At 35.2% G+C, this 17,736-nt stretch overlaps 2 protein-coding genes across 6 annotated transcripts in view; both read left to right on the forward strand.

Annotated features, from left to right (window-relative positions):
• The first annotated feature begins 1,715 nt into the window (after positions 1-1,715).
• LOC147536571 (uncharacterized) lies at positions 1,716-10,157 on the forward strand. The gene is made up of 9 exons (XM_086642681.1): positions 1,716-3,003; positions 4,293-4,444; positions 4,514-5,543; positions 5,880-5,938; positions 7,543-7,598; positions 7,724-7,790; positions 7,986-8,063; positions 8,395-8,455; positions 9,955-10,157. The coding sequence occupies exons 1-9, from the start codon at positions 1,716-1,718 to the stop codon at positions 10,155-10,157; spliced, it is 2,994 nt and encodes a 997-aa protein (XP_086498807.1).
• A 3,808-nt stretch (positions 10,158-13,965) lies between these two features.
• The window catches only part of LOC147536572 (LOW PSII ACCUMULATION protein (DUF1995)), a 32,737-nt gene continuing 28,966 nt past the window's right edge, over positions 13,966-17,736 (forward strand). For 2 of the 5 annotated variants that reach the window (XM_086640021.1, XM_086640023.1), the window contains exon 1: positions 14,387-14,545. In XM_086640021.1, coding sequence (XP_086496147.1) covers positions 14,480-14,545 — 66 coding nt within the window. In that variant the 5' untranslated portion in view covers positions 14,387-14,479. Of the gene's footprint in view, positions 14,343-14,386; positions 14,546-17,736 lie in introns of those variants that run through there. The other 3 variants (XM_086640022.1, XR_015225130.1, XR_015225129.1) reach the window with 3 other exon arrangements.

The raw sequence follows: 17,736 nt of genomic DNA on the forward strand, positions 1-17,736 counted from the left end.
ACCCGTATAGTTGAACGTTGTTATACATGTCAGACTAGTAAAGGTAATACTCTGAATACAGGTTTTTATACACCACTACCGACTCCGGTAACTATTTGGGAATATTTGTCGTTGGACTTTGTACTTGGTCTTCCCCGTTCACAGAAAGGTAGGGATTCAATTTTAGTAGTGGTTGATCGATTCAGTAAGATGGCTCACTTCATCGCTTGTAAGAAGACAGATAATGCTTCTAACATTGCGAATTTATTTTTTTGGGAAATTGTTCGTCTTCATGGCTTACCAAAGAGTATTGTTTCCGATCGCGATGTGAAATTTCAAAGCCACTTTTGGCGATTTTTATGGAAACGTCTCAATACTAAATCAAACTTCAGCAGTACTTGTCACCCTCAAACTGATGGGCAAACTGAGGTCGTTAATCGGTCATTAGGGAATTTACTTCGTTGTATTACACGTGACAAGGGAGTTAATTGGGAAACTGCTCTTCCTCATGCCGAGTTTGTGTACAATAGTACTATTAACCGAACAACGAAGAAGGCTCCGTTTGATGTTGTTTATACGTCCACCCCTAAACACGTGTTGGATCTCGTCCCACTACCGATTATACCGGAATACGACTCCAATGCCGAGTTTCTAGCGTCGTCCATCCTCCGCCTGTTGGAATCGGTACTTAGCTCAAAAGAGCTGGACCGGTTTTTCCTTAATTTGAGGTACTTATATTCATCGGAATCTCGATCAAGACGTCTAGTTGGATTCGTCTCATCGAGCTCTTGAATTTAGACTCAAATTTTGTCCAAATCCGATTCCGTATGAGTGAGTTATTACAAAATTCGTTTGGTATGGGTAACATTAACTCAAAACCGAGATTTTGAGTTAGTACCACATTTATGAAGGAGGAAACATTTTATTTCCTTATATAGAACCTTCCATATATTTATGGTATGTTCTTTAGAATAGAAAGGTGACTCACGTGGTTTGCACGAGATCTTAATAGATCTTAATAGATCCGTCAAGATCTAACGGTGGGCGTTCAATGCACGAGATCTTAATAGATCCGTCAAGATCTGACGGTCAACATGGCACCCGAAAACCAACAGACAAATATGACTGTTGGGAAGCATCCATTCTTTTCTAAGGCACCTGTCTGAAGTGTCACCAATACTTCTATAAATACCAAATAAAATCCAGCAAACAAAACACGAAAATTTTAGCATTCACAGTTACATAGCATTTAGAGTTTAAGAAGTCGATTCATCTGTCGTTCTTACTACTTGTTCTAAGTTCGCACGCTTTCAGAAAACGAAGTACTCTTAGTCGTCATACTGAAAGGTACATCCGTTGTATCCTGGGAGACAAACACCTTACTGGTTCTAGTACTAATACCAGGGTGTTCACTGTCTTAAGGAAAGAGACAACTCGTCTCGGCTTTTCTCTCTCCAATCTTTTATTTAATCCTTGTTTTTTAAATAATACTGTTTTTCTTTTAATCTGTTTGAGATACAATATTAATTTGTTTTTAGAAATAAAATTATCTCTGAATCTATTTCAGAAAGACACAGGAAGGTATATCCTTGTTTTTATTAAAACAGGAAGACATAACCCTGGTTTTTTTCATAATACCAGAGAAACAACAATCTTAAGACAGTGAACATGTTATCTTTTTGTTTTTCTGGTTGAAACAAAAAATTAATTTGTTCTGTTATTTTGATAATCAGAAAATGGCAACAACCACAGAATCCGTTGTTAAGCAAGTTGGTCCAACTCACGCTGAAAAACCAGAGAAGTTTTCTGGAGTTGACTTTAAGCGTTGGCAACAAAAGATGTTGTTCTATTTGACTACTTTAGGGTTAGTCAAGTACCTATCTGAACCGAAGCCGACTCTTGAAAGGGATGGAGATGTTCAACATGTATCTGCCATTGAAGCATGGAAGCACTCAGACTTTCTATGTAAGAATTACATTCTTAATTCACTGGAAAATGGTTTATACAATGTCTATTATGGTATAGACACGGCTAAGGAACTCTGGGAGACCTTGGCTAATAAATATAAAACTGAAACAGCAGGAGTTAAGAAATTTATAGTGGGTAGATTTCTGGATTTTAAAATGACTGATATTAAACCAGTAATGGTTCAAGTCCAGGAATTTCAACTTCTCTTACAAGAATTGAAGTCTGAGAATATGGTTACAAACGAATCATTCCAAGTGAGGGCTATGATTGAAAAATTACCTCCATCTTGGAAGGATTTTAAGAACTACTTGAGACATAAGAACAAAGAAATGTCTCTTGAAGAAATTATCCTCAAGTTAAGAATTGAAGAGGATAGTCGTAATGCAGAAAAGAAGATGGATAAGATTGGGTCTTCTTCTGCAAAAGTGAACATGGTTGAGGGTGAACCAAACCCCAAACAGAAAAGAAAAAAAATGAGACCAGGTAAGCCATCAAAGAAAAATAATGACCGCTTTGATGGTACTTGTCACAATTGTGGCAAAAAGGGTCATTTTGCTAGGGATTGTCGTACTAAAAACGGCAAATTCAATAAGAACAAGAAGGCTAAAAATCAGGCCTCTCTTGTGGAAGATGAAGAACTCCAGAACCTATGTGCTTTGGTTACTGGAATGGAGGAAGAAATAGAAGAAGTAACAGAAGACCTTCAGAACCTTAATATATGTAATGTAGTTTCTGAAGTCAACTTGGTTGGTGGAAATCCAAGTGATTGGGGGGTTGATACAGGAGCCACTAAACATATTTGTGGAGACAAAAACTTGTTTTCTACATATACCAAAATTCCAGAAGGAGAAACCCTCTTTATGGGAAATGCTTCTACTACTCAAGTTGCTGGAAAAGGGAAGGTAGTCCTGAAATTTACATCAGGAAAAGAAGTTACCCTCAACGATGTATTTCATGCACCAGATATTCGTAAGAATTTGGTGTCTGGTTCCTTGCTTTCAAAAAATGGGTTCAAGCTAGTATTTGAGTCTAATAATTTTGTATTAAGCAAGAGTGGTATGTATGTGGGTAAGGGTTATCTATGTGGGGGGTTATTCAAGATGAATGTAATAACAGTATCTCCAAAAATTATTAATAAAGATAATGTTGCTTATATTGTTGATTCTTGTAGTATTTGGCATAAAAGACTTGGCCATGTAAATAACCATTCATTAAAGAAGTTAATGAATATGGATTTAATCCCAAGATTCGAAGTTGACACTAAAGAAAAGTGTCAAACATGTGTCGAGTCTAAATCAACAAAAACTTCATTTCATTCCATAGAAAGAAGTACAGAACCATTAGATTTAATACATAGTGACATATGTGATTTAAAATTGGTTCAAACTAGAGGTGGAAAGAAATACTTTATTACTTTCATTGACGATTCTACTCGTTACTGTCATGTTTACTTACTTAGAAGTAAAGATGAAGCAGTAGAGAAGTTTGAACTTTATAAAAATGAAGTAGAAAATCAACTTAACAAAAAGATAAAAGCACTAAGAAGTGACAGAGGAGGAGAATATGAATCTCCCTTTAAAGAATTATGTGCCAAAAGTGGAATTATTCATCAAACGACAGCTCCATACACACCTCAACAAAATGGTGTAGCCGAGCGTAAAAACAGAACCTTAAAAGAGATGATGAATGCTTTGTTACTAAGTTCTGGTTTACCACAGAACTTGTGGGGGGAGGCTTTACTCACAGCAAACCATCTACTAAATAGATTGCCCCATAGAAAAACAGGAAAAATACCATATGAAATATGGAAAGAAAGGAAACCTTCTTTTAAATTCACAAAAGTGTGGGGGTGCCTTGCAAAGGTATTAGTCCCTCTTCCTAAAAGAGTCAAGATAGGACCAAAGACAATAGATTGTGTATATATAGGACTTGCTATGAATAGTGGTGCTTATAGGTTCTTAGTACACAAATCAGAAATATCAGACATTCATCCAAATACTATTTTAGAATCAAGGGATGCTGAGTTCTTTGAACATATCTTTCCTTATAAACAAAATTTGGATAAATATTCTGAAACCAGAAAACGTGATAGGGAACAAGATACCCAAATTCCAGAAACATCTCAAAGAAATAGTACGGATGAAAAAGAAAATGAGGTTGAACCTCGGAAAAGTAAAAGGATAAAGGTAGCTAAGACTTTTGGTCCTGATTTTTCACCTATATGGTTGAGAATGAGCCTCAGACATTCACGGAAGCAATGGCTACCCCAGAAGCTCCATTCTGGAAAGAAGCTGTAAATAGTGAAATAGATTCCATTATGCAAAATCATACATGGGAAATTGTAGATCTTCCACCTGGATGTAAGCCTTTAGGTTCCAAATGGATTTTTAAAAAGAAATTAAAAACAGATGGATCCATTGACAAATACAAGGCAAGACTTGTGGCAAAAGGTTTTCGACAACGAGAAGGATTGGACTATTTCGATACCTACTCTCCGGTGAGTCGAATAACCTCTATAAGAATGTTAGTATCCTTAGCATCCTTATATAATTTGGAAATTCACCAGATGGATGTGAAAACAGCTTTTTTAAATGGACAATTAGAAGAAGAAATCTATATGAACCAGCCTGAAGGGTTTGTGGTTCCTGGCCAAGAAAAGAAAGTCTGTAGATTAGTGAAATCACTATATGGGTTGAAGCAGGCCCCAAAACAATGGCATGTTAAATTTGATAATACATTATTATCAAATGGATTCCAAATAAATGAATGTGACAAATGTGTCTATATTAAGAACACAAATAAAGGGTGTGTTATTCTGTGTCTATATGTAGATGACATGCTAATTATGGGAAATAACTTAGATGTCATCAACACTACTAAGAAAATGCTTTCTAAGAATTTCGATATGAAAGATTTAGGAAAAGCAGAAGTAATCTTGGGGATCAAACTTACTAAGACTAGTAAAGGGATAAGTTTATCTCAAACTCATTATGTAGAAAAAATATTAGAAAAATTTAGTAAACATGATCTCAAGACTGTAGTAACTCCATTAGACCCAAGTATTCATCTTATGAAGAATACTGGGAATGGAGTAAGACAATTAGAATACTCAAGGATTATAGGAAGCCTTATGTATTTAATGAATTGTACTAGACCAGACATAGCTCTTTCGGTTAGTAAACTAAGCAGATTTACTAGTAACCCAAGTAGTACTCACTGGGATGCTATAACAAGGTTGTTACGGTATTTAAGGTATACAAAGGATTATGAACTCCATTATACCAAGTACCCAGAAGTACTTGAAGGATATTGTGATGCAAATTGGATATCCGATACCGATGATACAAGATCAACCAGTGGTTATGTATTTACACTGGGAGGGGCTGCCATATCTTGGAAATCTTCTAAGCAAACTTGTATTGCTAGATCAACGATGGATTCAGAATTCATTGCTTTGGATAAAGCTGCAGAAGAAGCCGAGTGGCTTAGACAGTTTTTAGAAGATATACCAATATGGCCTAAGCCTGTGCCTGCAATCAAGATTCATTGTGATAATCAAGCTGCGATTGCTCAGGCACATAGTAAAATGTATAATGGTAAGTCTCGACACATCCGTCGAAGACATAATACCGTGAAGCAATTACTCTCTGAAGGAGTTATTACAATAGATTATGTAAAATCTAAAGAAAACCTAGCTGATCCTTTCACTAAGGGACTGCCTAGAGATCTTGTAATTGCTTCATCTAGGGGAATGGGTTTACTGCCTAAAGTAAATGAGTAAAGGATAATGAAACCCTACCTAGAAGACTGGAGATCCCACGATCTAGGTTCAAAGGGAAACTGAAGTTATATCCTGACTCGAACAAAACACTGGAAGAGAGTTTTTTCTCTTTCCCATTCCTAGGATGAAATCAGTGTTGTCTGCAATGCAGAGGTTAAGCTTACAGCTTTTAATGTGTCCGAAAAATTTAGAAATTTGTCTATAAGGAAGGTATAGCAGTGTACCTAAGTAGGAAACACCTATATGTGTGGGAATTGATGTCGGTTCTATGAGAAGGTCGTATTAGGCTGACTTCTCTAATGCACACACGAAACTAGGAACGTTCATGACCGCAAAGAACACAACCGAGAACTTAAAACAAGTAAGGAATTAGCTGTGTGTTAATTATATTTGGCTTACAATTACCAGGACTCAGTTCAAGACTAACAGTTCACTGTTGTCCTTGTAAACCTGATAGTTATCACTAGGAAAGGTTCAAAGCTTTAAAGCCACCTTCATCCGATGCAGCGACATTCCGCGTAAGAACCACTGTCTGTCAGCATTTTTAGCATAGTAAGGTCAGTCAGTTTGCTGTGATTTCGAACATGTAATAATCATTCATGTGGGGGATTGTTGGAATCGGTACTTAGCTCAAAAGAGCTGGACCGGTTTTTCCTTAATTTGAGGTACTTATATTCATCGGAATCTCGATCAAGACGTCTAGTTGGATTCGTCTCGTCGAGCTCTTGAATTTAGACTCAAATTTTGTCCAAATCCGATTCCGTATGAGTGAGTTATTACAAAATTCGTTTGGTATGGGTAACATTAACTCAAAACCGAGATTTTGAGTTAGTACCACATTTATGAAGGAGGAAACATTTTATTTCCTTATATAGAACCTTCCATATATTTATGGTATGTTCTTTAGAATAGAAAGGTGACTCACGTGGTTTGCACCACGCAAACCACGCACGCGCACGCGCGGCGTGGGCGAGTGGGCGTTTAGGGCGCATTGGGCGCTTTTGAGGCGCCCGCACGCACTTTGCACTTCGCATCGTCGCGAGGAGCGATTGGAGCCTTGGATTTTACGATCATAGATATGATCTGACGGTCAGGATATTTGGCGCTCTTTAAGATAGATCCGTTGATGATCTAACGGTGGGCGTTCAATGCACGAGATCTTAATAGATCCGTCAAGATCTGACGGTCAACATGGCACCCGAAAACCAACAGACAAATATGACTGTTGGGAAGCATCCATTCTTTTCTAAGGCACCTGTCTGAAGTGTCACCAATACTTCTATAAATACCAAATAAAATCCAGCAAACAAAACACGAAAATTTATGCATTCACAGTTACATAGCATTTAGAGTTTAAGAAGTCGATTCATCTGTCGTTCTTACTACTTGTTCTAAGTTCGCACGCTTTCAGAAAACGAAGTACTCTTAGTCGTCATACTGAAAGGTACAGCCGTTGTATCCTGGGAGACAAACACCTTACTGGTTCTAGTACTAATACCAGGGTGTTCACTGTCTTAAGGAAAGAGACAACTCGTCTCGGCTTTTCTCTCTCCAATCTTTTATTTAATCCTTGTTTTTTAAATAATACTGTTTTTCTTTTAATCTGTTTGAGATACAATATTAATTTGTTTTTAGAAATAAAATTATCTCTGAATCTATTTCAGAAAGACACAGGAAGGTATATCCTTGTTTTTATTAAAACAGGAAGACATAACCCTGGTTTTTTTCATAATACCAGAGAAACAACACCGCCTCCATGATGAGGTTCGACGGAATATTATAATATGTTATTCTACTTTAATCTGTTATTTTAGTTTAGTGCAGAAGAAGCAGTTCAACGCCAACTTGATGCACGGAAACACGATGACTAGTCTTGTCAAGATTATGGCTTAGAAGTAATGTACAAGGTTAAAACTTACACGAACATCATTGTTTTCTTTTATCGTGAAATTAGAGTATGTAATAACCTGAACTATAATTTTCTCTCTTCGACAGTTTGCTGGTTTTGATCCTTAATTTTGAGAGGTCGACCTATTTTGGTCCCTTCTTTGATCTAGGACAGGTCAGTGACTCTTTTAGAACTTTTAATACTTGCAAGTGCTTAGAAAGATAAAAATCAAATTTCCTATAAGTGGGTTGGTTATATGGAACTTTTAATTTTGAGCTTATCTTTGTCAAAATTAAGATAAAACATTGCCAATTCGTGTAGTTTTTATTGGTTTTAATATGCAAATGATAATAATTCAATTTGTAACAGAATCGATTCAAGCAGAGAGTTTGGATACGAGGAGCTCGGCCCGAGGAAGAAGAAATATTTCAATTTAAAATGGTCCAGGTAGGTGTTTTCGGTGTTTGTCATGATGATAACTTAACACTTGACATAAAGAAGACGCTCAATTTTCTTGTAGTCTGTTTTTTCATTTCCTTTGATCAATATGAGAGGCAACATGCATCATTGGATAACTGTGTGGAATCAATGCTAGTTATTTGCAGGAATAATTTACATTTGGTAATTGTAATTCCTTGGACGGTAGATCTTGATTTCCCAAACAAATACAATAGAAAGTCATAAGCTCTAGTCTCAAGTATATGTAACAATCACGTGCTGATGCTATACAATCCTCAACGATTTTTATTGCCGCTAAAGACCCTATCTTTTATTGTAGAGGGTGACTGCAAGTGATATCAAGGAATCAGTATGCCGGACTCTAAATGCTCCACATGAAGGTAAGGTACCTTTGCCATTTCGGGGTTGTTAGGTGTTTTCTTTATCGATAAATGTGATTATATACATTGTTCTCGATTTTATTGTAGTGCTATTGTTCTTCATTAACTTATAATGATATTTTACATCTCTTATTACAGGAAAAGTTGGAAAAGCAAACTCTAGCACGAGACTTTTTTTGTTAATATATAGTATGTTCAACTCTTGGATACATATACATGGGTTAGTTTAGATGGTTTACCATATATATTACTTTCATATTTAGGCCAACTCAATTTGATGGATGTAAAACTGTGGATGGTTTATTTTATGTACAAAGGATGTTTAGTGAATGAATAAAAGAAATGATTTAATTATATCTCGTTGTATATTTATTTTAGTTTTCTTTTTTTGATAATTATATTTATTTTAGTTATATGGAGTATATGAAAAGATGCACGTTGGATGGTTGAACATGGTCGTGATTAATGAATATTAACGGCTATAATTTTTTTTTAAATATGAGACCTTTTGCTACGGACGACCCCATAACTAATAAACGGCCAACGGTCATTTTTTTGTGGACATTTAGTTACGCCAAAATTCATAACAAAAACGTTTAACTAGTAGTTATGGACGAGAAGCGTAACAAAAAGTTAGTAGCAAATACCTTTTGTGACGGCAATATTAGTTACGGAATGGAGGTCATAGCAAAATATCGTTTGCTACGGATATTTGGGTATTTGCTATGGACGGTGTCCATAGCAAAAGCCTGTCTGTTTTGTAGTGTCAGTGTAATCAGTTACTCAATCGGGTTAAGATATGCATTATTAATTAAGAAATCTTTATTGATTTTTTTCTTTCGATAATCAATACTTTGAGATTGTCCAAGAAATATTTCATCAATTTTATAGATTTCGATGATATCTAGAATGTTGGTGGTAGGGCTATAAAAACCCAAAAAGAAGAGAATAAAACCATTCAACAATTTCTCGTTTCTCATTAGAAGAAGATAAGAAAAAAAAAAACATGGTTTACACTGGCAAGCTCTCTAAATTTTCTATTAAATGTCTTGTAGTATTAGTTTTATTCCTCCATTTTTTATAACAAAGGGACTAATCCATGCTTGGAATGGACGGTGTAGATTCATTCCATTTTTCACGCCCAGTATTTTAACGCAATGGACTCGGCTTGACCCACTTCTTTGGGCAATTAACATGTTTGTGTAATATGTGAAAGCAATCTTCACTATAATTTGATGGAGAAATATAATATTTCACTGATCTGACTACGATCTTTGCGATTCAACTCTAGTAATTGAGTTATGTGATTTGACAACGAAAAATATTGTACAAATTTGATATCTACAAAGCTTTAATTTCTTTTGATGTAAATCTGTGGCGGCTAATCTCAAGTTCTTTTTTTTTTGTAAAAAGTCCAATTTTGTTCAGTAATAAAGCATACATTTCTTTACTCGAAAACTAGATGTTGCATCTTACTGATTAATTGATTGTTAATGCAGCTCCGAAGTTTAATTGGCCAGAAGTAGTGGGAATGCCAGGAGCCCAAGCAAAAGCAATCATAGAGAAAAGTCGTCCAGGAGTAAAGGCCATTATAATACCGAAAGATAAACAAGTGACTAAGGAGTTCTCTCCCAACCGCGTTTGGGTGTTTGTTAACTATGACGCTCAACAAACCGTCGCCTCGATTCCTAAGATTGGATAAAAGGACATCAAGTATGTAATTTGTTTAAATAAACCAGATTACAAGATCTGTGTATCAATAAATTGAGCTTAGCAATCTAGCTAGCTTTCTATTAGAATAAAATAAATTATCTATATAATAAAACAGAAGGGAAAAATGTTGATATTGTCTGGAAGTCCTTCCCAAAATTTAAAGGTCTTTGATATAGAAAGAACAACGTTTAGTAAAGGCAAGGCATTAGATAGGGAGATCAAGCCTTTTAGGTTAGGGAGAGATAAACACTATTTCTCAAAATATCACAAAATTAAACATTAGTCCCTCCCTAAATCTATGTCTAATCACAACTCAAAAGAGAAACCTTTGAAACCTATTCGACCAAAAGAGTTAGAAACTCCTGAATCTGTTTGTTTGGATCAAAGAGAGAGAGAGAGAGAGAGAGAGAGAGAGAGAGAGAGAGAGAGAGAGAGAGAGAGAGAGAGAAATGGAGATGGAAACCCTAACCCTAAATTACTAACACAACACTCAGCTCCATAGAACTATTAGTACCCCTTGTTATTTCTTGATTTCTCCATTGATTTTTAGGGTTTTAACATTGATTACAGTAACTTTGGAAGGTTTCGCTTAGCATAAACAAAAGTTCATGAATGAAAATAGTGAAATTTCCATCCAGAACCACTGAAGAGTTCAACAAATTTCGTCCAGAGCGGCTGAAAAAAACATACAAATTTCAGCCTAGCCGGCTGAAAATTGTTGTCTTTTTCATTCGACCCAATCGAAAATTCTTTACTGGAACAAAAACGACCTAAACCCTTAAAAATATTTGTTCAACCATAGAGGAAGACAAGAAAAAGATTTTTATTTACTTGAGACATATTAGCTTCATTTTATATGTATTTGTTTAAGTCGATGTCCTCGTTTAAGTCGATGTCTTCGTTTAAGTTAAAAGACTCTTTTTCATGATGTAGCTTGCCTCCTTCATTAATGGTGGTTCCTCATTTGTGAGATCCTGAGCCATCATTAAAAGCTTGTAAACGGAGACAATAAATAAATGTATTTTGCAAGCTTTTTAATACAAATGGCGATGTTGATAGTAGTGATCCACAGAGCCGTGTCTGAGAAATTGGGGGCCCGGGGCCAAATTTTGGATAGGTGTATAAACAAAATATATAAAAAAAAAGTATAAACAAAATATATAAAAAAATTATACGTATAATAAAAACAAAACTCAAAATAATTCGGACTTGAAAAAAATAACAAAATAATTTAGTAATTACTTTAAAATGTATATTGATTAAATCCTATAAATATATAAGAACATAATCTTAAATCAACCTAAAAAAAATGAAATATTTTAAACAAGAAAATAAGTTGATTTGGTAGATGATATGTTGATTAGATATGTGAAATTCCTATTTAGCCGTTAATTAGATGATATGTTAATTACATATATGAAATCCCTATTAATTGTTAGTCTGTTAGTGAGAGAAAAGTTTGAGAGAGAGAGAGAGAAAAATTAGTAATTGAATAGGAAACTAACAAAGTTGGTTGGAAATTACCTTGACTGATGGGCGTAAAAGAATAAAAGTCTCCTTTTGACGCCACATGTACAAAGGTAGGAGGAGATTAGAAAACTAACCTACATAATATATAGGAATCATGAGGAGTGGGCCTCACTATGGTGGGGGGCCCTGGGAGTTTGCCCTGCTCGCCCTTCCCAAGACACGGCTCTGGTGATCCAAAACTATAAGTGAGTAGAATATTAGATTTATTGTTAATTTTTATTCAAGTCCTCATATTTTAACATTATTCATCATATGACTTATAACGCTTTCCTTATGCTAATTTGGTAAAAGAAGAGAAAATGCATAAATAGACCTTTTTAACGCACTACCTATACCAGATATCGCTCTTCCTATACCAAAGACCTATTTAAAATATAGTCTTTCTTAGAAATAAAATAATCTCTTTGAAAAAAAAGGCTTTTGGTATAGGAAGAGCATTATTTAGTAAAGGCAGTGCGTTAGAAATGTCAATTTATGTATTTGCTCTTCCTTTACCAAATTAGTTTAAGGAGCGCGTTATAAGGATCATTTAATAAATAATGCCAAAATAGAAGGACTTAAATAAAAATTAATAATAGATCTAATATTTTATTCACTTGTAGTTTCTCTCACATAAACAACCAAAACCCTAATATCGTCACTATATACTATCAACATCACCATTAGTATTAAAAAACTTGCAAAGTTTACTATCACTATAGTCTTAGTTTCGAGCTTATGATGCCTCAAGATCTCATGGATGAGGAACCACCGTTAATGAAGGAGGCAACCTACATCAAGAAAGAAGATTCCTTTGACTTAAACGTAGACATCGACTTAAACGAAACCATCGAATTAAACAAGGACATCGACTTAAATGAAGTTATCGACTTAAACAAAGACATTTATAATTAAGATTATGTGTCTCAGGTAAAGAAATATTATTTTCGTGTCTTCCTATATGGTTGAACAAACGTTTTAGGGTTTTTGGTCGTTTTTTTTCGTAAAAAAATTTCGGTTACTAAAAAACAACAAATTTCGGTAGGATCGGCTGAAAAAGACAACAAATTTGGGTCGCAACGGCTGAAAAAGATGACAAATTTCGATTGGGTCGATTGAAAAAGATAACAAATTTCGGCCGGTCCCGCTGAAAATAGTAATAAATTTCGGCTGAGATGGCTGAAATTAGTCGGTTTTTTCAACCACTCTGGCCGATTTTTTTTTAAATTTTCAGTTGGTATTCATAAATTTTTATTTATGGTAAGCGAAATTTCTTTTATGTAAATGTCACTTATATGTTTTTCGAGTTACATCCTTGTTTGTATTCTTCATTGCAATATTGATACTTGAAATCTTCAAAAGTTACTTAGTTAGTGTTAAAACTCTAAAAATCTATGGAGAAATCAAGTACTAACAAGAATTACAAACTCTCTATGGAGATGAGTGTTGTGTTAGTCATCTAGGGTTTAGGTTTCTATCTCTACATCTCTCTTTTTGATAGAATCAAACAGATTTAGGGCTTTTCTCCTTTTCAGGATGTTTATCTCTCTTCTTTCTCTTTGATTTGATCGAAGGTTTTAGGTCGAACAGGATTCTCTCTTCTCTCGAAGGTTTTTAGTCGAACAGGAAGATACTCTCTTCTCTCTCTTTTGGTCCAAAATAGTTTGATGGGAGGGACCAAAGTATAAATTTGAGATATTTTAAAAAAAATGTTTATCCCCCCTATTCTAAAAAGTGTGCTCTCCCTATCTAATGCACTGCCTTTGCTAAAAAATGCTCTTCCTATACCAAAACCCAAAAAAAAAACCGTGTTCTTCCTAGAAATAAAATAACTAATTTAAGAAACAAGAAAACAAAAGAACTTGCAGAAGTAAAAAAAAAAAAAAAAACAAAATTGAAATATCTCTCTCTCCCTCAATAAAATACTCCTAACTAATTTAAGAAAAAAGAAAACGAAAGATATAATTAACCCAGAAAATCAGGAAGTTAGGATTTCCAGAATATAACAATGATAAATATGAAAAGTCAGGTCTCATATTTTGGGAGAGCGCCTAGAGCTTTACTATGGGGCTCTTATAGAAGCACAGGGTTAAAATTTTGTCAAATTAGATTGATACAACTATTTGTGCCCTAGGACACTGGATACACCCTAGTGTCTCAATAAATGATATAATTAGGCCGTTACGGGGAAAAAATAATTTCAGGAGTGCAAAATTTTGTGTGGAAACAAAATTAATTTTGAACTTTTTGTTTCCTACAAACAACCAAACCCTAATTCTTTTCAACTTGTTTTCTCTTCTTCCTTTCCCACTACCACCATCAACTCCGTCGAGATCTGGTATCGTCTAGAAATCCAGAGGAAACCAGATCTTGTCTGGTTTTGAAACTAGACGAGCTCCGACGAAGGGGCTCCTCCCCTTCGTCGAAGATAGAGGTAGAGATGATAGAGAGTAGGGAGAAAGAATAGAGAGAAGAGTGGGAGAAGAGAGAGAAGATGAGATCTCGACAAGTTTTTTCCGACCGACGACTATGCAGTGACATAAAATAGAGGGTTTATTTGGGGGAAGATTTTTGGTTTTCTACCTTTTAATATTTTATTCTCCGATTATTTTTTTATTTCCCGAAAACATCCACCACTAATATCTATACGCGGTGTTAACGAAGTGTAACAATAGTTAGTCGCTTAGAATATGTAAAATGGGTGGTGAGTGGTGACATTAAGCATCCCATCTTTACTTTGTTGTTTGCTTTTATTCCTCAATCTTAAAGCAAACGGGTAAGAAGAAAAACAGAAACTAGAAAATGCGATTGATGGAAAGTTCAACCATTTCTAGGGTTCCTCATGCAATCTCTACTCTCCCTCATCAGGTATTAAATAAACTCTCCCCATCTCATCAGATAATTTGGTATTCTTCACTCAACACTTTCTTCAAATTCTAAACTTAATTGAACTTGATTTTTTTTTTGTAGGATTTACTAATTTCATTGCCTTTATAGATTCTAAACAAAATTTTGTTAAAATACCTTATTAGTTTGAGAAATCTAAGAATGATGTAATTATTAGTATTGTCATTGATTTGGTGCTAGTCTGTTATCTGTTAATTAACTTTTCAGCAATAAAATTTGTACTTGGATATATATTCTTGGTTACTCGAGTACTCTTTTCTCGTCCCATGGGGGACTATTCTCACACGCCCCCTCACGTATGACGTTCTTTGAGCCTAACACGTATTTTTGTTGAGCCTAGCTGTGGTACCATGCTAAGTTTGTGGTCATCCAAGTCATAACAAACTGACATTGAGTGAGGAGTAACCAAACATCGAATTCTTGGTTTTGGAGTACCCTTTTCCATGTGGGTCTATTCTCCCATCCAGGTTGATCTGGTTATGCTGATTGATGATTCTGTTCATAGGTTATAAATCGATCAAGCTTTCGTACGTCGATTGAAAAAGATAACAAATTTCGGCCGGTCCCGCTGAAAATAGTAATAAATTTCGGCTGAGATGGCTGAAATTAGTCGGTTTTTTCAACCACTCTGGCCGATTTTTTTTTAAATTTTCAGTTGGTATTCATAAATTTTTATTTATGGTAAGCGAAATTTCTTTTATGTAAATGTCACTTATATGTTTTTCGAGTTACATCCTTGTTTGTATTCTTCATTGCAATATTGATACTTGAAATCTTCAAAAGTTACTTAGTTAGTGTTAAAACTCTAAAAATCTATGGAGAAATCAAGTACTAACAAGAATTACAAACTCTCTATGGAGATGAGTGTTGTGTTAGTCATCTAGGGTTTAAGTTTCTATCTCTACATCTCTCTTTTTGATAGAATCAAACAGATTTAGGGCTTTTCTCCTTTTCAGGATGTTTATCTCTCTTCTTTCTCTTTGATTTGATCGAAGGTTTTAGGTCGAACAGGATTCTCTCTTCTCTCGAAGGTTTTTAGTCGAACAGGAGGATACTCTCTTCTCTCTCTTTTGGTCCAAAATAATTTGATGGGAGGGACCAAAGTATAAATTTGAGATATTTTAAAAAAAATGTTTATCCCCCCTATTCTAAAAAGTGTGCTCTCCCTATCTAATCCTACAAAAGATTATTTATTTGAAAATGAACTCCAACTTCTACAAACACAAAGCCCCAACATCAACTCTATATTTCTCAAAAAGTTGATTAATTGTTTGTGAAATCTAAATAGCTTGGAAAACATAAATACAATTTTACAAACGATAGGTTTTATTGTGCAAAGAAGAGAATCTTATTTTTACCAATTAGTGACAAGACAACTCAAGAAAGTGATACAAATATTCGCATTTGTTACCATCCGCCTACACCAGCGATGTTAACAAGTCTCTGCCCTTTTCGCTTACATTGTGAAATCCTTCTTTTTCTTGTCTATTTTATATTTTTTTTATTGTTTTGTGGTTGACCCCATGGATTTTTCGACCAGAGTTTTCTCTCAAAACCATTTTTCTCATTTGAGATGGAGGGGGTTGCAAAAAGGAAAACTCTTTATCTTTGTCAGAAAAGTGAGATAAGAGAGAGAGTGAAAATTTTCACAAAGAATTTGAACAGAGAGGGGGAAAAAGAGAGATTGAAAGAAGGACAACAAGAAAAAGTTGGGGCCTTTGAATCTAGTCACATCACGTGCCTATTAGTTGAACGAGCTAGGCGAGTCTCCTGACTCTAGTGTTGCTTATGGGGCTAGTCCGAGCTTAAACCCAGGCTTACCATGCCAAGGTTGATAGTGTCGGGGCATGGGTCCAGACGACCCGTTGAACCAGAAATCCTAGTCTCGTTGGGGCCTGCTAAACCTCGGGTCGGCCAAGATGGGGTCAGGACACTACTGGATAGTCGGTAACTAACTTTTTTTTTTTTTTTTATGAACTTCCAATTTCTTCTTAGAGATTCGAACATCTGATCTTGATTGAGGGACAAAAAAAGAAACATGACTATTTTAAGTGCATAAATTATCAGTATTAACATCGATTCCAAAACCCTAAAGGTCCCAGGTTCGATTCTACTGGAGGTGAAATCCATGGTTATTGAATTTGGGTTACTAGAGGTATAAATAATAATATGTTTGTTGGACTTTAGGCTCCATGTTGATGTTGCGTTTTAGGCCTCTTTAGTTATTGATTTAACTTAGACGGTTATCATGCTTATCACATCTTGATGATGTATTAATGCCTTGTAGTGGCTAACGTTGATTGTCGATTTTCTCAATACAACAAAAAAATAAAATCAATTGTGTTCGAAAAAAGACATGAATATTCATACGTGCATAAATCATCAGAGGTCGGGAAAAACAAAGAGACATGAATACTTATAATCACATAAATTAATGACGAAACTCGTTAATCACGAAGGCTTATTAATGTGACCGGAAGACAAAAAGTTGAGTATCAAGGGAGTTGGCCCGGTATTGGCCCACCGGGCTCAAAATGAAGGCCAAATATAACCCGGACCGGCTTGGCCCGTCTATTTTATGCGCGCTAGTTTCGATTGTAGGACGTTTTAGACTATTTCCCTAACAATATGTACTCTTTGTAACAGATACATCTACTCTCAGACAACCTGTCTCCATAAAACTTAAATCTAACAAGTTATGTCGAATTTTTTTGTGGCAAACTAACAGAGTTTATAGAATTTTTATAAAGAGTTAATTAAGAGTAAAATTTCTGGTACGTTAATTTTCGGGTACTAGATCGCCAATCCACTCAAAAAGAGTACGGAGAATTTGGTGCGCGGTACGGTAAGGAAAGGAAAATATCTGGTGACGTAGGTCCGAAAAATACCGCAATATAAAATACGGTACTGAAGAAGTATACCCCTGATGTACCCGATCACATGGTAGCTTACCGCACATCATTACAATTGGTAGTATAGTCTTTGTTTCATTTTTTGACATTTGAGAATGTTTTTTCTCTTCTTTGTCAAATTCTTTTGGCCTGCAATTATTTCATAAACTCCTCACACAAACTGTCTTCTTTGAACTATTAATTCTTTACCAGAGACATTTTGATGGAGACCATCCGGCAAGAGAACCTCTCGGCCAAGAC

Source organism: Eschscholzia californica, unplaced genomic scaffold (assembly GCF_041429995.1).
Source record: "Eschscholzia californica isolate CP2 unplaced genomic scaffold, dmEscCali1.0.p SCAF_5, whole genome shotgun sequence".
In the NCBI taxonomy this organism is placed as follows: Eukaryota; Viridiplantae; Streptophyta; class Magnoliopsida; order Ranunculales; family Papaveraceae; genus Eschscholzia; species Eschscholzia californica.